The sequence below is a fragment of the Nicotiana tabacum genome, chromosome 4, assembly GCF_000715075.1.
Source record: "Nicotiana tabacum cultivar K326 chromosome 4, ASM71507v2, whole genome shotgun sequence".
NCBI classification, from domain to species: domain Eukaryota; kingdom Viridiplantae; phylum Streptophyta; class Magnoliopsida; order Solanales; family Solanaceae; genus Nicotiana; species Nicotiana tabacum.
Genome location: NC_134083.1, coordinates 112,763,662 through 112,786,008, shown reverse-complemented (window position 1 = coordinate 112,786,008; position 22,347 = coordinate 112,763,662). Strand labels below are relative to the sequence as shown.

At 37.8% G+C, this 22,347-nt stretch overlaps 1 protein-coding gene across 3 annotated transcripts; it reads right to left on the bottom strand.

Annotated features, from left to right (window-relative positions):
• Window positions 1-8,063: 8,063 nt before the first annotated feature.
• LOC107784891 (triacylglycerol lipase 1) lies at window positions 8,064-20,931 on the bottom strand. Of its 3 annotated transcripts, none has more exons than XM_016606083.2 (9): window positions 20,632-20,927; window positions 19,815-19,925; window positions 17,832-17,972; window positions 14,932-15,042; window positions 14,687-14,830; window positions 14,562-14,602; window positions 14,390-14,466; window positions 9,003-9,098; window positions 8,064-8,590 (listed from the first exon to the last, which is right to left on the bottom strand). In XM_016606083.2, the coding sequence occupies exons 1-9, from the start codon at window positions 20,800-20,802 to the stop codon at window positions 8,265-8,267; spliced, it is 1,218 nt and encodes a 405-aa protein (XP_016461569.2). In that variant the 5' UTR covers window positions 20,803-20,927; the 3' UTR covers window positions 8,064-8,264. The 3 variants fall into 3 exon arrangements, with proteins under 3 accessions (XP_016461569.2, XP_016461571.2, XP_016461570.2); XM_016606085.2 differs by having other exon boundaries at window positions 19,815-19,960; window positions 20,632-20,767; XM_016606084.2 differs by lacking the exon at window positions 9,003-9,098 and having other exon boundaries at window positions 20,632-20,931.
• Between the last annotated feature and the right edge of the window lie 1,416 nt (window positions 20,932-22,347).

The window sequence follows — 22,347 nt, the reverse complement described above, 5'->3', positions numbered from 1 at the left end:
AGCCACAGGTAATGGCAATTTCTTTTTAGCACGACGAATGCTTATGTACTTTTTGAAAATGGAAGGAATAAAGTAAAGTCCTTTTATTTTTATCTTGTTTCTTGTCCAAACGATGAATTAATTTTATCATTTGAAAGTTAATCAAGTACTTCAAATGCTTGTACCGGAATGAATAGGAGACGTCCTCTTCAAGAGAACCGTAAACATAAGAGGGCCCTCTCTTATGAAACCCTCATATATATGGTTGGTTCTGGAAGAATTCATGCCTGGGATCCAAATACTATTGGGGGGAAAACACACCCGAAACCTTGCATAACTCGACGCAAAGAGAAAAATTTGCGCAATCCTTAAACAAAAAAGCACTTTTATATAACAAATGTGCCAAACACCACAAGTACAAAAGAATAAAGTGAAAAACAAAAAATAAAGAAAGCAAAAAGCTAAACTACTGCATCCCTAGAACCCGGGGGAAGAGAAGCATCTGCACCCCCAGGAGAAGTAGGTGGATTTGCCGCCGGCTCGGGATCTTGACCTTCATCATCATCCCCTTCAAGGTCTTCCTCAGTTCTCGAGAACTCAGAAATGGAATCAGAAGAGTCAGCTGCATTAGGTTGGACCAGGAGACCCCTTTGGGCAGTTGACTCCAGCTCACGGACCTTGGCAATCTCGGCATCAAAGTCAATGATGCCCGCTTTGGACTCTTCCAAGGTTTTTCTCCTCATGCTATACATGGAATATGTTTTTCAACAATGAGGGAAGCCTCTCGGCATTGAAGCTCTTCCTTAAGCTGGTCAACCTCGGTCGAAAGTTTATTCCGCTCGGATCTAGCGACCTGAAAACTGACGTCAAGGTAACGGATAGTGGAGTTATAAACTTTATTGTGCTCCATGACCTTCCTATACTTCTCTTCCATCCGAGCATGCTTCTCCTCAGCAGCAACAGCCTCTTCAGCTTTGGAGTTCAAGGTTGCCTCAAAATTATTTAGTCTTTTAGTAGAGGCAGCCTCGCGATCGACTGCGGCAAGAACATCATTTTGGACCTCGGACCACTTTGCCTTGGCCTCTTGATATTGTACCCTTAACTGGGCGGCCTCTTGGTTGAGGGTCACCACCTCTTGCTCGCTCTGCTGTAACCGAGCCTCCAACTCAACGGCCACGGCAGCTTGTGCTTCCAGTGTAGGGAGACGAGCAGCAATTTGATCCCGGTCGGCCAATAGCTGATCCCACTCGGATGTGAGTTTCTCTTTATCGAGGATCAACTTTTGAAGGCCCTCGGAAGCAAGAAATTTAGCCTACAAAGCAAAAGTTTAAATCAAAAATCTTGTCACAACAAAGCTAGAAGAAATGGTAGAGGGAACAAACATTGTACCGCTGCTCCATTGTGCATGACATTGTTTATCATGCATTCCCTCGAGAGAGAATGTATTTTATTCTTATCTTTCTCTGAAGCCAAAGGCTTCAGGTAATTAGCAAGTTCTATCGGTCGGGACAGAAGATGGCAACCGGTAGAGACCGAGAGGGAAACGCTCCTCCTCCTCTGAGGATCTTCAGAGGGAGGCGAATAGTTATGCCCCAAATTCCCATGGACTAGGGACTGGGAAAGAGGGACATCCTCCTCTCGGATATCCGCGGCCGGGGGAGATGATGTAGTAGTTGCTGGTGGAGAAGGCATGATTGGCGAAGAAGGACATGAAGTTTATGGCGTTCCGAGTTGAGAAGCAACTGCATCAAAAGCACTACTAGTTGTTGGTTGCTCATCAACCAAAGACGGAAGAGACCTAGTACCTAGCCTCACGGTACCGGGAACAGCGACTGAGGCTCGGAAGCGAGAATTGGCATCCTTCACTATAGCACACTCTCCTCAGAATGCTTGGACATCGATGTCGGTTGGTGTTGTTAGCTCAGCAGATTGAGCATCCTATTGAGCTGATGAAGGGCGTCATCTCCTCTGTAGGGAAGCCCCTTCATTACTGGCTCCCCCATCATCATTGATCACCACAGTGGCTCCAACAAACTCGGGCGCGGCGTTCTTCACCCTTTTATTTTTACCCTCGGCCGTAAAAGAACGTCGCCTCTTTTGTTGCTTATTCTCCGGCCGGGGACTTTGAGAGAAAGCACCTGCACTGGAAGCAGGTCCAATGACACCCGTTCGGGCGAAGACCTCCTACAGCAACCTCGTCACATCTGCGGGGTCAGCCAAAATGTCCTCCTCGGGGACGGTAACAGAGCCCTGCGGAAGACCTGAATTCAAAAAAAAAAAGAAGTTAGCCAGTTTTCTTATATGTGAGGTAAAAACAAGATAAGTTCGAGTATCAACTTACCATGATGTTTTGCCTTCCACCCGTATTTAAGGGCCAGTTCTTTCTACTGGCGGGTCTCATGCATGGTGACGTCCAAAATCTTTTGGACCAACTGGTCCAAGCCTTCAACCCTTGGTGGTGTCCACTAAGTTGCTGAAATAATGAAAAGAGAGGGATCAGTAATAACATGGAACAACCTTTAATCAGAAAATAGACAGACGTTGAACTTACGTGTACGATTCCATGAATCAGGAAAAGATGGAGTTGTGGCCGGGATGATATCCCTGGTAGCAATTACAACAAATCGCTACATCCATCCACGGTCGTTGTCATCATCCATGCTGGTGAGCAAAGCATGTTGACCACGTTTGCTGAAGTTTATCATTCCCCCACGGAAAATCTTGGGGGAGTAAAGGTTCATCATTCGAGCCAGGGAGAGCTCTTCCCCCATCGCCTGGCATAGCCTCCAAAGACAAGCTATCGTCCGCCACACAGAAGGGCTCACCTGTGCCAAGCAGACTTGGTAAGGAAAGCAAAACTCCAAGATTATGGAGTCAGGTCCCCCGCTCAATGAGAATGGGCCCAATGTGAAGGGATACGTGTATACATACATAAAACCCTTCTTGGGGAAAGTTACTCACTCCGCCAGAACGGGAGTAATGATGTTCAAATCATGGCAATCACAGTCTTTCTTCACAACAGGAATGCTAGAAGGACAGATGGAAGAAAGCTACACACCAACAGCCCATGTGCGGAGGTTAGCAGAAGAAAATTTCTCCTCAAAATCCTTGGTTGTACTGAGCTTTCTGGGGATAATGGTGCTCACTGTAGGAGGAGAAGAATCATTGGTGCTTTCTTTGTTTTTTGAAGAGCTTGAGTTATTGGAAGAAGAGGCCATGGTTAGCAGAAGGAAATAAAAGTTCTTTGAAGAAGAAGATTAAAGAGGAGTGAAATCCAGGAAAATTTGGATACAAAGAAGTTAAGAGAACTTTGAAAAACTGTGAAGTGTAAAAGAATAAGGATGAAGCGTATAAATAAAGGAATAGGTGGCTAAAATCATGGCCATATTTACCTCGAGAACCGGTGAAAGTATTGCTAAATCGTGGGATGATGCGTGTTCGGGGCATTAGATACGGAGAGACGTGCATCTAAACAAGCGTTAGAAACTTTTCAGAGGGGGTCAGAAAATTCCCTGCCAAGAAATATATCTTCACCAACTTTCGTATGACACGAGGATGTGCCACCGGAAAGTAGGGGGACTATCTGTATAGGGTAAAATCAGTTCATATTAAATACTCGTATAATAGAGCGAAACGTGAAACCAGAGATAGGCGGAAAGTGAGACATGTGGAACCCAAGACCGGGGGCAGCAGCTTCGGTTAGCACAGGAGAGCCCCGGAATGGAAGATTGCTAATGAAGACAAACGAGTGCCTGCCACCCAATAGCATTCAATGAAGAATATTCTACAATATTAAATACACAGTCCGTTATAGAGAATTATGTCATTCATAGCCTGCCGTTACACATTCTTCAATAGCCCCCATAATTGTCATTTAAAAGGGGCTTGATCCTAAGACCGTGTTTCCTAGGTGCAACTATAAATAGTGATTTCAACAACATCGGATTGACACGAATTTTCTCATAAACTTATGCTATACAGTATTCTAAGCTCAATAACACTTTATTTCCTGTTTATTGGTATTATTATTACTGTCTTCGGAAGCTCTGCTCTCGGAACCAAGCTATCTGCTATCTTATCTCGATTTCAATGCTAAGTCTTGCATTTTTATTTAATCTATTTATAATTTTTGGGATCAAACCGATTTGCTTGTCTATAAACTACGTACAAATTCAACTGTACCGTTTTACAGGTAAACAATTTTGTTTCAGGCCTGAAGATAGCATTTTCAACATTTGTCTATTCAATCCAATGTTTTCCAGCTTGTTGGTTCCAGATTAGGTTTTCCATGTCAGGGTAGAGAGATTGGATTCTGAATTATAGAATCCAGTTAAAACTTATGAATTACGAAAAGTAGAATCCCCTAAAAGAAAATCCCATGTATATGTTGCCAGCTTATTCAGTAAGTGCAATGTTTTGAACTTTACATAGTACTAACTCAGAGCCATACAATAGTGGGTGTATTGTGTATTATGTATCCTCTGATCATGCAAATCTATTTGGGGAAACTACACAATATACCCATTAGGCTCAAATTAATTACCCGTTTTTGCCCATTTAAGAATTAATTACAATTCCTACCTATCCAGCCCAAACCTATTACACGACTACCCATTTCCTTTTTTCTCTTGGTATATAGGGCCATCTACCCGACTACCCGTTGTACCTGGTATATAAAAAATCCGGCCATCTCCGTAGACTTTGCGATTGACGGGAATTATTAGGTCATCGAAACTAGCAAATTGACAAAAAGTTGTTGCTTCAATATCATATGGGGAGGGATAAGCTAGATCAGCGACAAAAAAAAAATCGAATTGATAATTACTTGTGAAAAAGTGATTAGTAGAAGTAGGGACCTTTGTTGGAGGATCACCGGAAGTTTAAAATTTTCAACGGTTGAGCCGACATATGAACAGAGGAAGAAGATTGTGTGCATACTGTAGGCTTTGGCCAATTTTGAGAATATTTGACTACAAAACTAATGGAAGGGTTATTTTTCAGTTTTAGGAACTATTTGTGCACCACTTTGTGGCAGAGAAGGCAGATAGCAGAAGCAAAACAAAAAGAAAGAATTGAGTTGAACTAGCGAATAAGATAGATTCGTATTGTATACCAAAATGTTATAATGTATATAATATTGGTATACAATAATTAATTTAAGAATATATAATTAATTGCAATAGTATACTACTAATTTTTTGAAGGAATGAACCAATCATCTATGATACTGTGATAATATATGATATATACCATGTGGGTATCATCTATATGAGTTAATTAGATTATATGAGAACTGATATTATTTCAGTTTAATAATTGAATTAAAAAAAACTTTTTAAAACTTTTTGCGCACAACTGTATACCCTGTTGGTATAGCTATATACTATATTGGTATCATATGTTAGTTGGAACCTTTTTTGGTTGTATTAGCTACATTTAATTGGTATACTGTTTGATTTTTCTTTAGTAATAGTAGAATAGTACAGTATCTTGAATTTTTTTAATTTTTCTTTATGCATGTGTATTATGTAATCATTTTAATTTTTCTTTATGCGTTTGTTTTATATAATAGTATTATAGTACAATATCTTGAAATATATTATTATATTAATATGTGGTACACTATTTTTTTATTTTTCTCTTTATGCATGTGTATTATGTAATAGTAGTATAGTCATACTGGAATTAATTAGTAGAACTGTATACCCTATTGGTATAATTATATGCTATATTGGTATCATATGGTAGTTGGAATATTTTTTGGTTGTTTTACCTGCATTTTTAAGTGAATTCTATTTTTAAATAATTTATATGATCATGTTTTGCTGTATTGGATTTTCTTGTACCTATGGACATAGATTTTGTGTATTGTGTAATAGTTTTTATAGTTATATGCAGTTGTTAGAACGACCCCGTACAATTATATACCATATTAGTATAGTTATATACTATATTGGTATCATATGCTAGTTGAATCCTTTTTTGGTTGATTAGTTACATTTAATTGGTACACTATTTGATTTTCTTTTAATAATAGTAATATAGTACAATATCTTGAAATACTTTATTATATTAATATGTGGTACACTATTTTTTTATTTTTCTCTTTATGCATGTGTGTTATGTAATAGTAGTATAGTCATATAGTTGTCGAAAATTAACTAGTAAAACTGTATACTATGTTGGTATAGGTATATGCCATATTGGTATCATATGGTAGTTTGAACATTTTTTTGGTTGTTTTAGCGGCATTTTTAAGTGAATTCTATTATGGAATTATTTATATGATCATAATTTGCTGTGCTGGGATTTTTTTTGTGCCGATGGACATAGATTATGTGTATTATATAATAGTTTTTTTTATAGTTATAGGCAATTATTGGAACGACCTCATACAACTATATACCTTGTAAGTATACGGAATGAGAAAGTTGCTTTGCAAATATTTAGCTTGCAATGCGAGCATGTAATTTTCTCATACTTTTATTGTATCCTTTAATGTTTTGGAATAGTAGTATAGTCGCAGATAGTTGTAGCAATATTCTAGAGCAATCATATACTCTATTGGTATACATGTATACCATATTGGTATCATATGGTACTAGAAGTCTTTTTTGCTACTTATATTTTTATTGTATTTTTTAATATTTTATTATCATATCTATTCTAATTAGTAAGTATTTATGGAGATTTAGTGACCGTAGATTATGTTTTCTTGCTCCATAACTGGTTGTGTTACTGCTAATGGTATAGTGTGTACTGATATTTGTAGGGAAGGAGATCAAGGTTTGCATGGCAATCACGTGGAATTAGAAAAGGAACAAGAAATAAAGAAAAAAAATAAAAAGAAAAAAAATAAAGGAGTCAAATTTGAGAGTGAAATAAGTTATGGTAAAAATAACAATAATATGATTTGGGCAAAAATAAATGAATAAAAGAAAAAAAACGAGAAAAATGTAAAGGAGAAAAGAAAGAAAAAAAGGAAAAAAGAAAAGAAGCATAGAAATAAAAAAGAATTGGAGAAAAAAGAGAAAATTTCCCACAAAAGCTACTATGGGTAGGAAATGTAATTAGTTTGATAGGTGAAAAAACAAAATAGGTAGATAAGGGTAAATAGTTTTGTTTTTGTGGGTAGATGTGTCATTCACTCGATCTATTTGCCGAACAATTTGACAAACGAATCAGGATTCGGATCCAATTTGAATGATAGGAGTACTACAGCCCATAATCATCGAGTGTTTGGCAAATAGCAAATGCTACATATGAAAATAAGTTTCAAATGCTCTTGATTGAACTGTTATGATTGATTGAACGGTCACGAAGTTAAAATACTTATTTAGGGATCAAATTTTAACAAAAATGTTTGGAAACTTCACATGGGATTTAATTGCTCACAATTATTATTATTCACCTTCAGTTTTGTGCTTCTCTACAACAATTATAGTATTCCTACGGTCATTCCACAATGGTTGACAATGATAAGTGGCTATAACTAATGCTAGTTAGTTGTTGGAGGATTGAATTGAAATTATTGTTGCGTTGAGAAGTTAAGTTTGAGATTGAAGCATTATTTGTGTATTCACTTTCATTCTTATGCATACAAAGAAGAAGTAGAAAAAACGCATATTTCTTTCTATTTTATAAATAAATACATTACAAATACTGTCTATTTTTTAAATACATCCATTAAAGTGGCTTTCTCCTCAAACTTTTCCACTTGTGCAGCAGCTCAAACGGCCCAAACACTGAATCTAATAGAAGACATTTCAAACACTAATTTACCACTTTACCCTCAAAATGCTCGCATTATCACTGTCATCACCACTATAAAAAGCAGCACTGTCCCAAAACCCTAGCTCCTCTTTTCACAACCCTAGTTCCTCACCGTTTCTTCCATATCGAACGAATTGAAGAGGTATGATTTACTCATACACCTTCTTCCAGTTGCTGTTTCAGATCCTCTTTAATTTTGTATACTTATTTGGTATCGCGCTACACGAATATATACTGAATATTGATTGATTGCTTGATTCCTGATTAGCTCTTGAATGTTGCATATGATTCAAAATGGAGGTAGGAGTATGTAAACAAAAATTGGAGGGGCTGACAGACTTGTACACTCGTATACCACTTGTACAAGGATTGGGAATGGATTTATATACACACCATATTTGCCAGAAGCTATTACAGTCTGAAGAGGTAGCACCAGCTACATCATCATGCTATATATACAAGACTTTGAACATGGAATAGGCCAGCACCACCACACGTATACTAATCAGACACTACTTAAAACTGCTTATCTTTTGTACAGAATTGAAAAACATAATCATGTCGTCATAAACATCTTCTTTTGCCCTTATACTTAAGAGGAAGTCAATATGACCATATTCCTCAATATAAAGCAGATCTGGCTTGGGCTTCAACTTTTTTAGGGTATGTTGGACGTCTATGACATCTGCTAATGCGTCATTGCCCCCATAACCCATCCACAATGGCAATGAAGTGGGAATCTGGCTGATATCAAATTCTGGGGGCTCAGGTTGCTTATAGTGCATGAGGTTTCTCCACATTCCATAATCATACATAGCAAAATTCCCTTTACGAATCACTGCAAAATTTTGATCAGGAATATAAGGACCATAATGACAATATGAACAGTTAAACAACATGTGCACGCACTCCAAGTAGCAATGATCATAACAACATCAACATATTTGGCGAAACAAAGGAGGTAAAACAGTGCCCAAGAGGATGAAAGTCCTCATTTAAACTTCGACCAGGAGACATTAACAAAAACCTGAAGATAGCTGATTCAAGAAATTGAGATGAACAGGGAATAGGAGACAAACCCCACGGTATTGGTTCAGTGGTCGAGATTCTGGCTTTAAACCAGATCTGACATCCAGTCCTTGTAACCCCAACCCTATGGGCCAAGCTTACTATTCCCAATCCCACTTGGAAAAAGAAAATAAGAATTACATACAATGATATGTATGTATAATCTGAACGTATATACATACTCTGGAAGAGATGATGCAAGTTTTTCGAGGATGATGGCTGAGGTTCATATTCAAGATAGAAATCAATCCGTGAATCATTGAAGCAACAATTCTTCCCTGCACGAATATTGATCAATGAGAAAACATGGAGAACGTAGTAAAGTTCATACTTTTTGAGATAGTTTCATGCCTTAATTAGAAGACTGCAAAAATCATTGAGCAACAATTCTTTCCTGCATGAATATCTTAGGTGCCATATCACATAAGCTTGGTTTGTGAGGGAAGAGAGGAAGAAAAAGGGCCCATAATGCCATCAATGGTGATGAAGGATATCAAGGATGAACAAAAGAATATAACTGAATTAACATGACCAAAGGAAAGAAATTTTTTTCCACCTTGGAATCACATATTTTGATACTGAATGCCATGACCAAATGCCACTACGCCATAAAACCAACCAACCTGCTATCTAAGGATAAGCAAACATGCTATGCATGAAGTTGAACATAACTATCAAGTATTTTTTTGATAAGGTCAGATAAATTTCATTAATAAAGTACCAAGAAGTTACTACAAACAGTAAAGAAGAGATTACAGTGCAAGTATTTAAAGCAAACTTGCTCAGATCCATGCGTTTCAATTTATGCAACGTAATTTGACTCGGTACGGAGTTTAAGAAAAAAAAAGGAAAACTTTTGAAACTTGTGGTTTTAAAAACTTGAAGGGTAAAAGCTTTTGTGGGCCTTCAATTTGTGTGGCTATAAAAGCTTCTCGTTAAAGGTAAAATGGGTAAAATGAAAAGTTTTGTTTCCCAATATAGAAATATGTCATTCTTTTTACAATAAACTAATAAGGAAAGTGTGTCACATAAATTGAAATGGAGGGAGGAGTTGTTTTTCAACCACAGTATATAAGCTAGGCAGAAAGCATGAAAACGCTTGAGAACAATGCCTCTTATTCCTTATGTATTTATAGATACAATGCTACATTATGCGAGAGGAAAACAAGTTAAGGAAGAAAGAATTGAGTGAAAATGTAACTTGATTATTCCCTCAAGCTACTGGGTCTTAAATAGTTAACATACAAGTGCTAAGATAGAAAGGAAAATATTCTACCTAATTACGAAATCAATCTAATTAAATCCGACTAATCATAATTGATACACTATCATTTACAATATTATTACAACATTCTTAACAATTCCTAATGCCATTGATTATCTGATACCATTCGGAAGAAAGTTGCCTAGTTATGTTACAACAACAATAACGCCTCAGTCGCAAACAAGTTGGGATCAGCGATATAAATTCTCCATTCTTCCTTTAAGCTTATTAATAGTTGCTAAAGAGGAGTAGCAATATCCAACGTGCTCAATGAAATCTAAAGGTATTGCTTCCAAGGCTAGTCATATAACTGACAAAATGGAAGTTTCTAGTGGGTAGAGCAATAAAAACCTTAAGCACCAAACTAAGTTCATATAGAGGATATATTCAAATGACTTGGAGGCTGACTTTTAAGATGTTTCTAGGATCTACCTTCTATTTAACTGAAAAGCTGCTTATGCCAATCAGCTTTTTTTCGTTCTTTGCAAACAGCACAACCATTTACATATTGTTAGGGCCAATTTTTGCATAAGATAGTTGAACCATTCACCAGCAATTAACCCAGGTTATATGCTTATAATGGACAGCTAGTATCAGAAAATAGTCATTTTGCCAAGCTGCAGATACAAAAGAGCGAAAAAAATATCTCTTTCATATGCTAGTGTCAAAATAATGCACTTTCAAGGTTTTGCACCTCTTAAGCACAAAGAAGAGAGAAAAACAAAAGCATCCCGCTAAAGTTTTTCACAATACTACCGAAAGCATTCTTCAAACTCACGTGAGAAGAATGTAAAATGGAAAGAACCTTACTCACTATTTCCTCAATCCCGCAAGATTGCACTAAGTGTTAAATAATGGGAGAACGAAATAAAAGGCAAATCACGTTTTTTAAGCAAGAGCTTAAAAAAACTAATCACCGCCCTTTATTTTCAGCATATTGAACCCTTTAAATAGGTCTTACAACGAGTAAAATAGATGAAATTATTAAGAAAATCCTATCCTAACTAAAATAGGAAAAAGAAATCTAGTAAGAACAGAATACCAACTAACAATACTATTTTGACTAGAACTACAAATATAATCCTACTAAAACAACAACAAAAAAAACGGTGTAATCCCACAAGTGGGTCTAAAGAGGGTAGTGTGTACGCAGACTTTACCACTACCTTGTGAAGGTAGAGAGCTTGTTTCCGAAAGACCCTCAAGTTACTGTTGTGAAAAGCGCTCGCTTCAGCGCTTAAAGTGCAAAGCGAAGCGAGGCGACAAGTGAAGCGCTTCACCTATTTGAAGCGTATTAGGTAGTTGGATGCGAGCGCTTCTGCCATAGTAGCGAGAAGTGGATGCAAAGCGTGAAGCGATAGAAGCGATCGCTTTTGTATTTAAAACACTGCCAATGGTCTTCTTAAGGGGGAAAAAAACCCAGTTCTTTTATCACAAAATAAGCAGTGCAGCGACAGAGCGACTAAAAAACCTAGGGTTTTCAGCACTCTTCGGTCTTCAAGGTTCTTCAAGGCTCAGGTATGATTTCTTTCTTCCTCCTCCTCCTCCTCCTTTTTCTTTTCCTTTTGGTGCTTAAAATTGCAGCGAAATGCTGCCAAATTTTGTCTTCTTCTTCAATTCTTCTTTTTCTTTTCCTTTCTGGCCTATAAATTGAAACGAGTTGCTGCCAATTTTGCTTTTTGTTCTTCAGTTCTTCTTTTTCTCCTTCCCTTCTTCTTCTTTTGCGTTTTTGTTGTGATTGCTCTGGTAGTTTCTGTGTTGTGACTGCCAAATTTTTAATTAAAATTTTCAGTAGTTAAAGCTTGTGGAGAGCGTGGATGAGGAGGAGAAGAGGAAGAACAAGGAGCGATATAAGGTGGCTAAGAAGGAAGCGAAGTTGGCAGTTACCGCGACTAAGACTGTCGCGTTTGAACACTTGTATGAAGAACTTGGAGGCAAAGGAGGAGATAAGAAATTGTACAGGCTAGCCAAGGTGCGAAAAAGGAAGGCTCGTGACCTGGACCAAGTGAAGTGCGTCAAGGATGAGGATGGTCGAGTGTTGTTGGATGCGGCACTTATTCGATGGAGATGACAGACTTACTTCCATAAACTCTTGAACAAAGAGGATGATAGGAACATTGTGCCGGGTGACTTAGAACACTCCGAGAGTCGTCAAGACTTTGGGTATTGCAGACGTATAAGGGCTGAGGAGGTAGATGGGGCTACGCGTAAGATGAGCAGGGGAAGAGAGACCGGGCCAGACGAAATACCGATTGAGTTTTGGAAGCGCGTGGGTAGGGCGGGCTTAGAGTGGCTCACTAGGTTATTCAATGTCATTTTTAGGACGAGAGGATGCTCGAGGAATGGAGATGGAGTACGATGATCCCATTGTATAAGAACAAGGGTGATATACAAAATCGCAACAACTATCGGGATATCAAGCTACTAAGTCATACTATGAAAGTATGGGAGAGGGTGGTGGAGCTGAGGGTGCGGAGAATTGTGTCGATTTCAGAGAACCAATTTAGATTTATGCTCGGGCGTTCGACTACAGAAGTTATTCACCTTGTTAGGAGGTTGATGGAGCAGTATAGGGAGAGGAAGAAGGATTTACATATGGTGTTCATCGACTTAGAGAAGGCTTATGATAAAGTGCCAAGGGAAGTGTTGTGGAGATGTTTGGAGGCTGGAGGAGTTCCTGTTGCATATATTAGAGCTATTAAAGATATGTACGATGGAGCTAAGACTCGGTGAGGAAAGTGGGAGGGGATTCGGAATACTTCCCAGTTGTGATGGGGTTGCACCAGGGGTCAACCCTCAGCCCATTCTTATTTGCCCTGGCGCTTGACGCACTGAAACGATACATTCAAAGGGAGGTGCCGTGGTGCATGCTATTTGCAGATAATATTGTACTGATTGACGAGACGTGTGGTGGTGTCAACGAGAGGTTAGAAGTTTGGAGGCAGACCCTGGAGTCTAAAGGTTTCAGGTTAAGCAGGACCAAAACATAATACTTGGAGTGCAAGTTCAGTGGCGCATTTCAGGAAGAGGACGAAGACGTGAGGCTTGATTTACAAATCATCCTTAGGAGAGAAAGTTTCAAGTACCTTGGGTTAGTTATACAAGGGAATGGGGAGATTGACGAGGATGTCACACACCGTATTGGGGTAGGATGGATGAAATGGAGACTCGCTTCCGGTGTTCTGTGTGATAAGAATGTGCCACCAAAACTTAAAGGAAAGTTCTATAGAGCGGTGGTCAGACCGACTATGTTGTATAGGGTGAAGTGTTGGCCAGTTAAGAACTCTCATGTACAGAAGATGAAAGTGGATGAAATGAGGATGCTGAGATAGATGTGCGTGCATACCAGGTTAGATAGAATTAGAAATGAAGTTATCCGGGACAAGTGGGCATGGCTCCAGTGGAGGAGAAGATGCGGGAGGCGAGACTTTGATGGTTCGGCCATGTGAAGGGAGAGGCACAGATACACCGGTGAGGAGGTATGAGAGGCTGGCATTGTAGGGCCAACGGAGAGGTAGAGGTAGGCCGAAGAAGTATTGGGGAGAGGTGATTAGGCGAGATATGGCGTTGCTCCAGCTTACTGAGGACATGACCATGGATAGGAAAGTGTGGAGGTTGAGAATAACGGTAAAGGGTTAGGTAGTCGAGCTTTATCCGTGTTTGTAGCAGTAGCTTTGATACATCACTTAGTGTCCTTTATGTATTTTTGTATCCCTAGGTAGGAGTAAGGACTGTGTATACTCTACCCTCCCAGACCCCACTTGTGGGATAATACTAGTATGTTATTGTTGTTGTTGTTAGTATTTATTTATTTTGGTTTTATTTAATTCCACTTCACTTCAAAAAAGCGAGCGCTTCGCTTCTCGCCTCACGCTTTAAGCGAAAAGGGGCTTGTCGCTTTTCCTCGCTTCACACTCCTCACAATACTGCCCTCAACTCAGGAAAAGCAATTCTTTTTATCAGAAGCCGTTCAACAATTAGTATGTCACCATTCACTTTGCTATTTTACCAATCTTAATTAGCATAGGATAGTAACCACTTTTAATTAGCATAGGATAATCCTACTAAAACAAGAACCATATTACTAGGAAATAAGAAATCCTAATCTTGAATGGATTCTTGAACTTCTTGGATTCTTGGCCTTCTTGATCTTGCATCACAAAAGAAGCTAGAACCGACCAAATTCTTTTTCACATCACTAAGCTACAGCCAATCCTTCACATTCCAGCTTAAGAAGTATAATAAGAACTTGTAATAAGCAAGAAGGAAATGCATAGAAAGTGAGGATGGACAATGAAGAAGAACCTGTAATAGCACTGAGCCAGATGTCACAGTGAATATGCCCTTCACACATCATATCCATGATTTGAGTCCCCATATAACTGCAAACATTATAGTAAAATGTGTCATATCTTTAAATAAAGGCAATAGAAGATCATGAGAATACTGGACAAAGAAGTGAAAGATTTAGTGGAACCTTTTGAAATTAAGCTGATGGATGCCCAATCCAAGAATTATCTAATCCATAGCATAAAATTTGTCAGAGTATTGTTGAAGTCATATATGTAGTGAAACTAACATGGCGACACACTATTTCAGCACCTCATCAAGACGCATTTTGACCAATCTAAGGACAAAATTTGTGGTGATATGATCTAAATATGATATAGGACAAAGGAGTGCTGCAGCTTTGACCATCTCCACGATATCTGGCTTAGTAAAAGCAGCAAGAGACATGATTGTTCCCTGAAAATAAAAATGTAAAAAAAAAATAAATAAGATGCTATGGCAAGGAGAGAAAAACCTTATAATTACATAAGAACATGGATGCTACGAAAGAATAAAACCTGTGAATGTCCAACAACCAAAATTTTTGCTTTTGTGATTGAATTTACATATCGAATCATTTCGGCAAGATCATAAAGAGCCAACTCTTCCCAGCTCCAGTCCCAGAATTCCTAAGACAAATTCAACCGAGGAAGTAAGACACTTCCATTACAAAAAGTTGTGTATATTTAGTAACTAGCACATCATCAGAAACTGCAAAGAAACAGGCAGGAACTGCATATGTGATTTCTGGAAGAAATTATTCTTTTGAGATGGCTTTTGGGGAAGAAATTATACTTTTATAAGAACAAGGAAATGCATGAATCTCTGGCAGTAACTAGCACATCCTCTGTCCAATAGGAGAAAAATATTGGCTAAGCGTGGAAAAGAGTTTCACTGGCATATTCAACACCATTAATAGAAGTATATTAGACTGATTAAGCCGTGGAATTAGTCACTGATGTTTGCATTTGGTAGGCTGCCTACATCACACCAGTGTTATCAAAGGCGCGCTTAAGCCCTGAAGCGAGGCTCAAAACATGTTGAGCACTTCGCCTCGCTTAGCGGGCGCTTCAGTGTTGTCACCAATGCTCTAAGACATACTTTTCCTTGCCGATAAGCGTAATCATGAAGAGGCGACACTAAACAATTGTTATTTCACTTTATCGTAAATTTTATTCAATTTCTTGGTCCATATATTTGGTATTCATGCTTATAGATATTAGTCTTGGACTACACATACATATTTGTAGTTTTTCTCCGTTTGCGCCTTTCTTCGTTAAAGCCCACTCTTTATTTGCACTTTGCGATTAAAGCCCCAACAGACCATAGAACTTTTTTGCGTTTTTCGCCTTTGATAACACTGCATCACACCCCCTTGGAGTGCAGTCCTTCCCCGGACCCTGCGTGATCAGGGGATGCTTTGTGCACCGGGCTGCCCTTTTTTTTTTATATTAGACTGATTAAAAAAGAAGAAAAAGTATACCAAATAATGACTTAGGTTTTCTATGAAGATTTAATTTGGAAAGAAGAACATCATCAAAGTTTCATCTTTCAAACTGAAATCTCAAGCCAATTTGAATTCTTAAAAAATTGTGTATAATATGCAAATTAGTATTACTAGTAAATTTGTCAATGTTCTGAGACAACATTGAGATAAAGTGTCTCGTGAATTGCGGGATGAAAGGAGTACATTCATTTGCAAGCAAACCAAATCATGTCATTTCAAATCTAATGAAAACACTATATTAAGTGAAAGTAGGGTACTAAACAATCAACTGGGGCATGGCTCAGATTGTTTTCCATTTTTGGGATTGAACCACTGAATGGGGATTCAAACACTTGACCCTTGATCTTTTTGAGGAAAAAAATAACATATTAACCTTGCCCCTTTCATCTTACAATCCACTTCAAATTCATTCTTGTTTTCTTAATAAACACACACGCACACACCTCATCCTTTGTGAACGTATACCCTTGAATTGTTCCTTCAGCCCATTGAATATGTCTCTAAAAGATTACGTCGTTGTGCACACAAAAAATCATAAAAAGACCTACTGGTTTCTCTTCTATGCATTCTTGGAGAACCCTGGCCATGAGGCTTTCCTGGTCCTTCATTATCAGCATTTCTCTAGCTTTTACTCCCCCCCCCCCCCCCCCCCCATGCAACCAAAAAGTCTTAGGTGTAATCATGAATGGTCATCTCTCACCCCACCTCCATTGTCATCAATGTTGTACCCAGCATTGATACTGGAATTACCACTATTTTTCACCACATATACTTCAAACCAAAATTACACAGAAAAGAAAAGAAACTATGGAGAGGGCTCGATGATGGTATCATGGAAAGAATATATTTTCTTCACGGACAACCTAAGGGGTATTGATAGGATATTTGTTTAATTGTTTCTTGAAATCTGTTTTCTCTATATGAATTAATTCTGGCTGCAAGCAAAATAAAAAACATTCCCGAACTGATTCATGATACTCTAAAGTCTTCAAATAACTGAATTCTTTTGTAATCTTGTATTTACTTGCTGCAAAGGTGTTTTTGTTGGAAGGTGAATTTACTTAATACAGTTGTCGGTTAATCATTATCTGTCTTCGTTTTTCCTTTGCTTCTTTTTCTTTTTTTGTGGAAAAGATGATGATCATGATAAATGTATTGAAAGAATTGAGCTCTAAATTCTTTGTGACACAGAAGCCAACCACCAGATCATGTACCACGTTCCTACATACGACAGATTTAAAATTACTTTCAACTTTGTTCCAGTTGAGCATCTCAGCATCACACAGTTAAATTCCTCCTATGAAGCTGTTCTGCATATCATTTGATCCGTAAAGTCACTATGTGCTTTCTTCTTCTTCTTCTTCTTCTTCCTTTTTTTTTTTTAATAAGCAAAAGAAAACCACCATGGTCTACAGTAGACTTTCCATGACTCAGCCTTTTATTTCTCATGTCAAAGATAGCCTACACTTTAGTAAGCACGAAAACAAAGGCTTGACCGTGGCATGCAAAGCAAATCCAATGCTCAGAGCAAGAGTTCACAGCTTCCAATGGAGGATGCAATGTAAAATGAATGGGTTCAACTCAACAGCATTTTTGACACGGAGTATGTATGCGTACATTACACACACACACACACACATAATATATATATATATATATATATGTGTGTGTGTGTGTGTGTGTGTGTGTGTGTACCCATCTATAATCACTAAAATTTTAAAAAATATCAAATTCTGAACTTACAATTTTAAAAGTTAATTGGTTAAGTGCTAAAGAATAAAGTTCGAACCCATCAAGTATAAATCTTGTATTCGCCTTTGACAGCTGCTAGACTACCTCATGAAAGACAAAACATACGCAAAACCAGAGAAATAATCATATACATTTGACAAACACAAGATAGAATGTTACCTTATTTTTCACTGATAAAGATACATGTCCATGACTCCAGCGTGTACCACGCACATTTCCAACCCAGACATCAAAACCTTGTTCGGCGAGGATAAAGCCCAATGACTCACTAGCAGAGTTCATGAACCATGCATCACCTGCCTCCATAAATCAAGATTCGGCATCAGTAGTAAACTCTACCAGAAATGTAAGTAGCGCTCTGTACTCTCTTGCAGGATATTCGTGTGCTTCGAGCAAGGAAATCTAAATTTTAGTTTTACTTTTCAAACAACTTGTAAACAGGGGCTTGCTACCTTAAAGAACTCCAACTTAACTTTTACTTTTCGACTGACTTGTAAACAGGGGCTTGCTACCTTTGATGAATTAGGAAATGGTTAACAGCAGTTACTGAGCATGTGTCCAGATGCAGTTAGAGTATTTCAGACACTACCTTTTTCTGCAGAAGATTTAAGATGATCTAGGTAGAGCATCTATATAAGTGACTTATTGTCAGAGGAACTATCAGTGGAAGCAGTTCTAGCTGAAAATGAAATGATCTGAACTGTTAAGGCTGAAATTCCAATAAGATGGAGGTTAGTCAAAGTTCGCGCTTGTACTGGAAATTGGCCCAATATAGACTTTGTCAGTAGTAAGTAAATATGTTTCACACTGTTTATACTGAGGAAATGTGCCCATGGCATGTCTGTTGTCACACCCTGTTTCCACTATAACAGAAGAAACAGAGGATAACTTGTTTACTTTTGTTATACCCCGAATGCCACTAAAAAGGATATTGTTTTTCTTATAAAGTCACTGAACAGGGTATTGTTATTTGTTTTTACTACATAACTGTTCAATTCATTGAGACTCCAAAATGTTAAATCTGCAAATACCCTGATTGGTCATTACTCAACATCTGCAGAATCTTACTGTTGATCATTAAAATCCAGGATAGATGCAAAAGAAAATGAACCTGAATGAGCCATACCCCCAACCGTGAATATAGAATCTTAACTCAAGCTCAATGTCCGTCCTTACACTCAGCCCCCAAAGCTAGCTCCAGAGGTGAGGATCATCTAAGACCATATAAGAAGACAACAACCCACTCCCTCAACCCATGTGGGACACTCTTAACATTAAGATCCGAATACATTAACTTCGAGTTGCATTTCTTAGGAAGTACGGTTATAGAGCAGATAAAATACTAAGCAATTATACAATTATACCTAATAAGATTGAACTACATTTGAGTTTCATAGTACAATTCTACTGACACATCATTTGCTTTGTTTCTCAATTTCTATGAAAATGGAGAGATTAATTGTTACCTAAGATGCTTCAGCAGAAATTTTTTATCTGACCTAATATAAGATGCTTTCTCCGAAGGCATTCTTACACAAGATGCTCTCTCCAAAACATTCTTATACAATCTCCTTCACAAAGACACAATATCTCTTTTATCGGAAAAGAAGAAATTTACTTCTTGGTATCTGTTTGAACTTCAAGCTTCATTCTTCTTTAGAATTAAGAATTCATCCCAGAATGTGATAACTGAAGCCCATTTAACCAGTAAGACCCGATATCAGATGTAGTCTACTGCTAACAAAGAAGAAATTTCAATTAAAAAAAAGGCAGCCCGGTGTTCAATTGATTTGAAGAAATGCCAGTGTTTAGAGTGGTCTAACCATTATAAGATTCAGTGCATAGATCCTACAACATAGCACTGTGCTGAAAATCAAACAAGCCAGGATGGGCCAAAAGAATGTTTTCTAAAAAAAATATAAAATAAGATGTTTCCTTGTTCTTTTTCTCCTTTGCTTGTGCCTAAGTTCTCAATTCTCCTTTTTCTTTTTCTCTGTGAGCGCAGCGCAAGTGTGTTTCTTCTGGTAAGTTGGCAAATATATTAGGAATTTAATTCTGCTCCAAACAGGTGTACCAAAATGCAATAAAGTCCTAGTATTCAGAAGGTAGCAAAATGAAATTTGAGATTGGCAGCAACATTACCATAAAGAGTCCATGGATGAGCAGGACTGGAGGACCCATTTCACCTCTGACAATTGTTGAGCGAGACGACACACGTTGAAGTCCAAGGAGGTAACCATCCTTAGTCTCCGTCTACGCGGGATTCATTATAAAAGAATATTTTTCAGCTGAATCAGCAACTAGAAGTATCACACAAGGCCTCTTATGATTGAATACAACAGGAAATAGAAAACAAATAAAGATAACATTCCAAAGAACACTATGTCTATATCAACATACATCTCGAGTTCAAGTAATTCATATTTTTCATAGTTCCAAGATAGAAAATTTGAGTTAGACTCTAGGAAATAGAAAATTCCATATTTTCATAGTTCCAAGATAGAAAAGATCACATATCGATTAGGAACAGCTCAATTGCAAACTAGTTAGAGGTCGACTATATGAATCAGTTCAACCAAATCCATCAGTTCGGGCACATTTACGAGTTCAATGTTAAGATAATTAATTATACTAGCTATGTTAGTTAAGTCATCCCCCGTCTCATTTTACATGGCACACTTTTCCTTTTAGTTTGTCTGGAAAAGAATGTAACATTTTTATTTTACTTTAAACTCCCATTTTATCCTGATTTATAACCACATAAATGACTTGTTATGTAACACAAATTTCAAAAAAAAAAATCTTTCTTAAACTCCGTTATTAATCAAATAGTGTCACATAAATTGGGATGAGAGGAGCAGTAACTTATGAGATTTATGAGAAAAAGAAATTGCACAGAAGTAAAAGCAGAAAATGATCCGCATGTTATATATACATATGGATGGAGAGGATAGTGTACCGAGTGTTCAATGCAAGGGAAACCAGCAGGTTCTATGAGGTGAGCGCATAGACCTCCTGTCACTTGAGAGTTTCGCCGGAGTTTTGAAACGGCGGTGAAATCACCGGCGGAATCGGTGGCATAAGACAAGAGAAACATAGTAAGTGCTACAAGCGCCAGAGTATGCTCCATTTTCTCCGGGAGAGACGGGGACAGCCGCACAGGGAAGTCTGAGGTAGTGATGATAATGTTTTTGATCTCTGACACCAAGTTTAGATAATTGCTTTTGACTTTCTGATCTCGTAGGACGCGCTATCTTTGCGAGTTGTTCGCACTCTACTTCAAAGACTTAATTACTTTAACCATAAACTTAATTGTACTCAATGTTAACATCAGATCAACAAAGAAAAAATATAATTTGTGTAAACATTTACTTAATTATGGTTAACAGTGTTCATATCATCAAAATCAAAACTAAATTAATTATTTTTGGTTTTTCAGTTTGGGTTTTTAGTTTTTTTTCTTGGCACATGAAAATACAAAATTCATGATAATTGTCTAGGGAAAAGGACAAAAACTCCTTCGAAGCATAATATTGACCCGACATGCCCCTTGTTTACTAATTTCCAAGAACTGGCCCCAAAGTAGCCCCGCCCAGTCCTCCCTTTCGCTCAACCCTTTGCAAACTTCCAAGCACCGCAACCCAATACTTTTGGTATATTATGTATTGATACACCATGATTACACTGAATCATAGTATTCATAATATTCTGGTACACTACACATTGGTATACCATGATTAGTATTAATAATGATATACCTTGTTTGAGCATGTTAACTGGTATATCCAATATTCTTGGTATACCTTATTTGAGTATGTTAAATGGTATATTCAATATTCTCGGTATATTATACATGGATATACTATAATTGTTTACCTGTAAAACGGAATAGTCTAAGTAGCCTAAACTAGACAAGTGAACTAATTTGATCCTGAAATCAATAATTGAAGAAATGTATAATACTTAGCCTTAAAATGTAGATGAAACAGCAGAGATGGCAGTTCCGGGAACAAGGTTCCCGGACACAGCAATGATGAGATCAAAAAACAAGAAAGTAAGGTTATATTAAGCTTTGTATATAATGTAGTATAAGTTTTGCCAGACAATTTCGTGTCCTCAACAATGATAATTGGGCTCACTGTTTATAGCTGCGTCCAGGGAAGGAGGTTCTAGGATCGTGCCCTCCTTTAAAGTCAATTATGGGGTCATTGATGAAGATGTAACGGTGAATATAAATGTCAAATTCTCTGTAACGGGTCATTGCTCTTAATGCTGCAGAATATTTCTTATTAAATGTTACCGGGCGCAGAGCATTTAATACACCTTTATGAACGTTATCCCTTCCAGTGACAAGCGGAATGGATGCGTTCGGTCTTCAGCCATCCCCGTCTAGGGTTCCACGTGTCTTTACTTTATATGATCACGTGTCATATCATATTTCACCCTATACAGATAGTCCCCCTACTTTCTGATGACATAACTTTGTATTATCGGGAAGTTGGTAGAAATACTCTTTTGGCGGGAATTACTATAACTCCCTCTGAAGGCTTCTGACGGTTGATTAGACGCACGTCTCTCCGTATTTAATGCCCTGAACATGCGTCATCCCACGACTCAGCACAACTTTTACCGATTATCAAGGTAATCATGGTCATGAATTTAGCCGCCAAATTTT

Bases quoted from the DNA above. Each gene is read 5' to 3' on its own strand.
- LOC107784891 (XM_016606083.2), bottom strand. From the start codon at position 20,802: ATGGAGCATACTCTGGCGCTTGTAGCACTTACTATGTTTCTCTTGTCT. The intron at 14,831-14,931 runs GTTTTATTCTTT...TTTTATTTTCAG, and splicing joins TGGTTGTTGGACATTCACAG to GGAACAATCATGTCTCTTGC. The intron at 14,603-14,686 runs GTGCTGAAATAG...GCTATGGATTAG, and splicing joins TCAAAATGCGTCTTGATGAG to ATAATTCTTGGATTGGGCAT.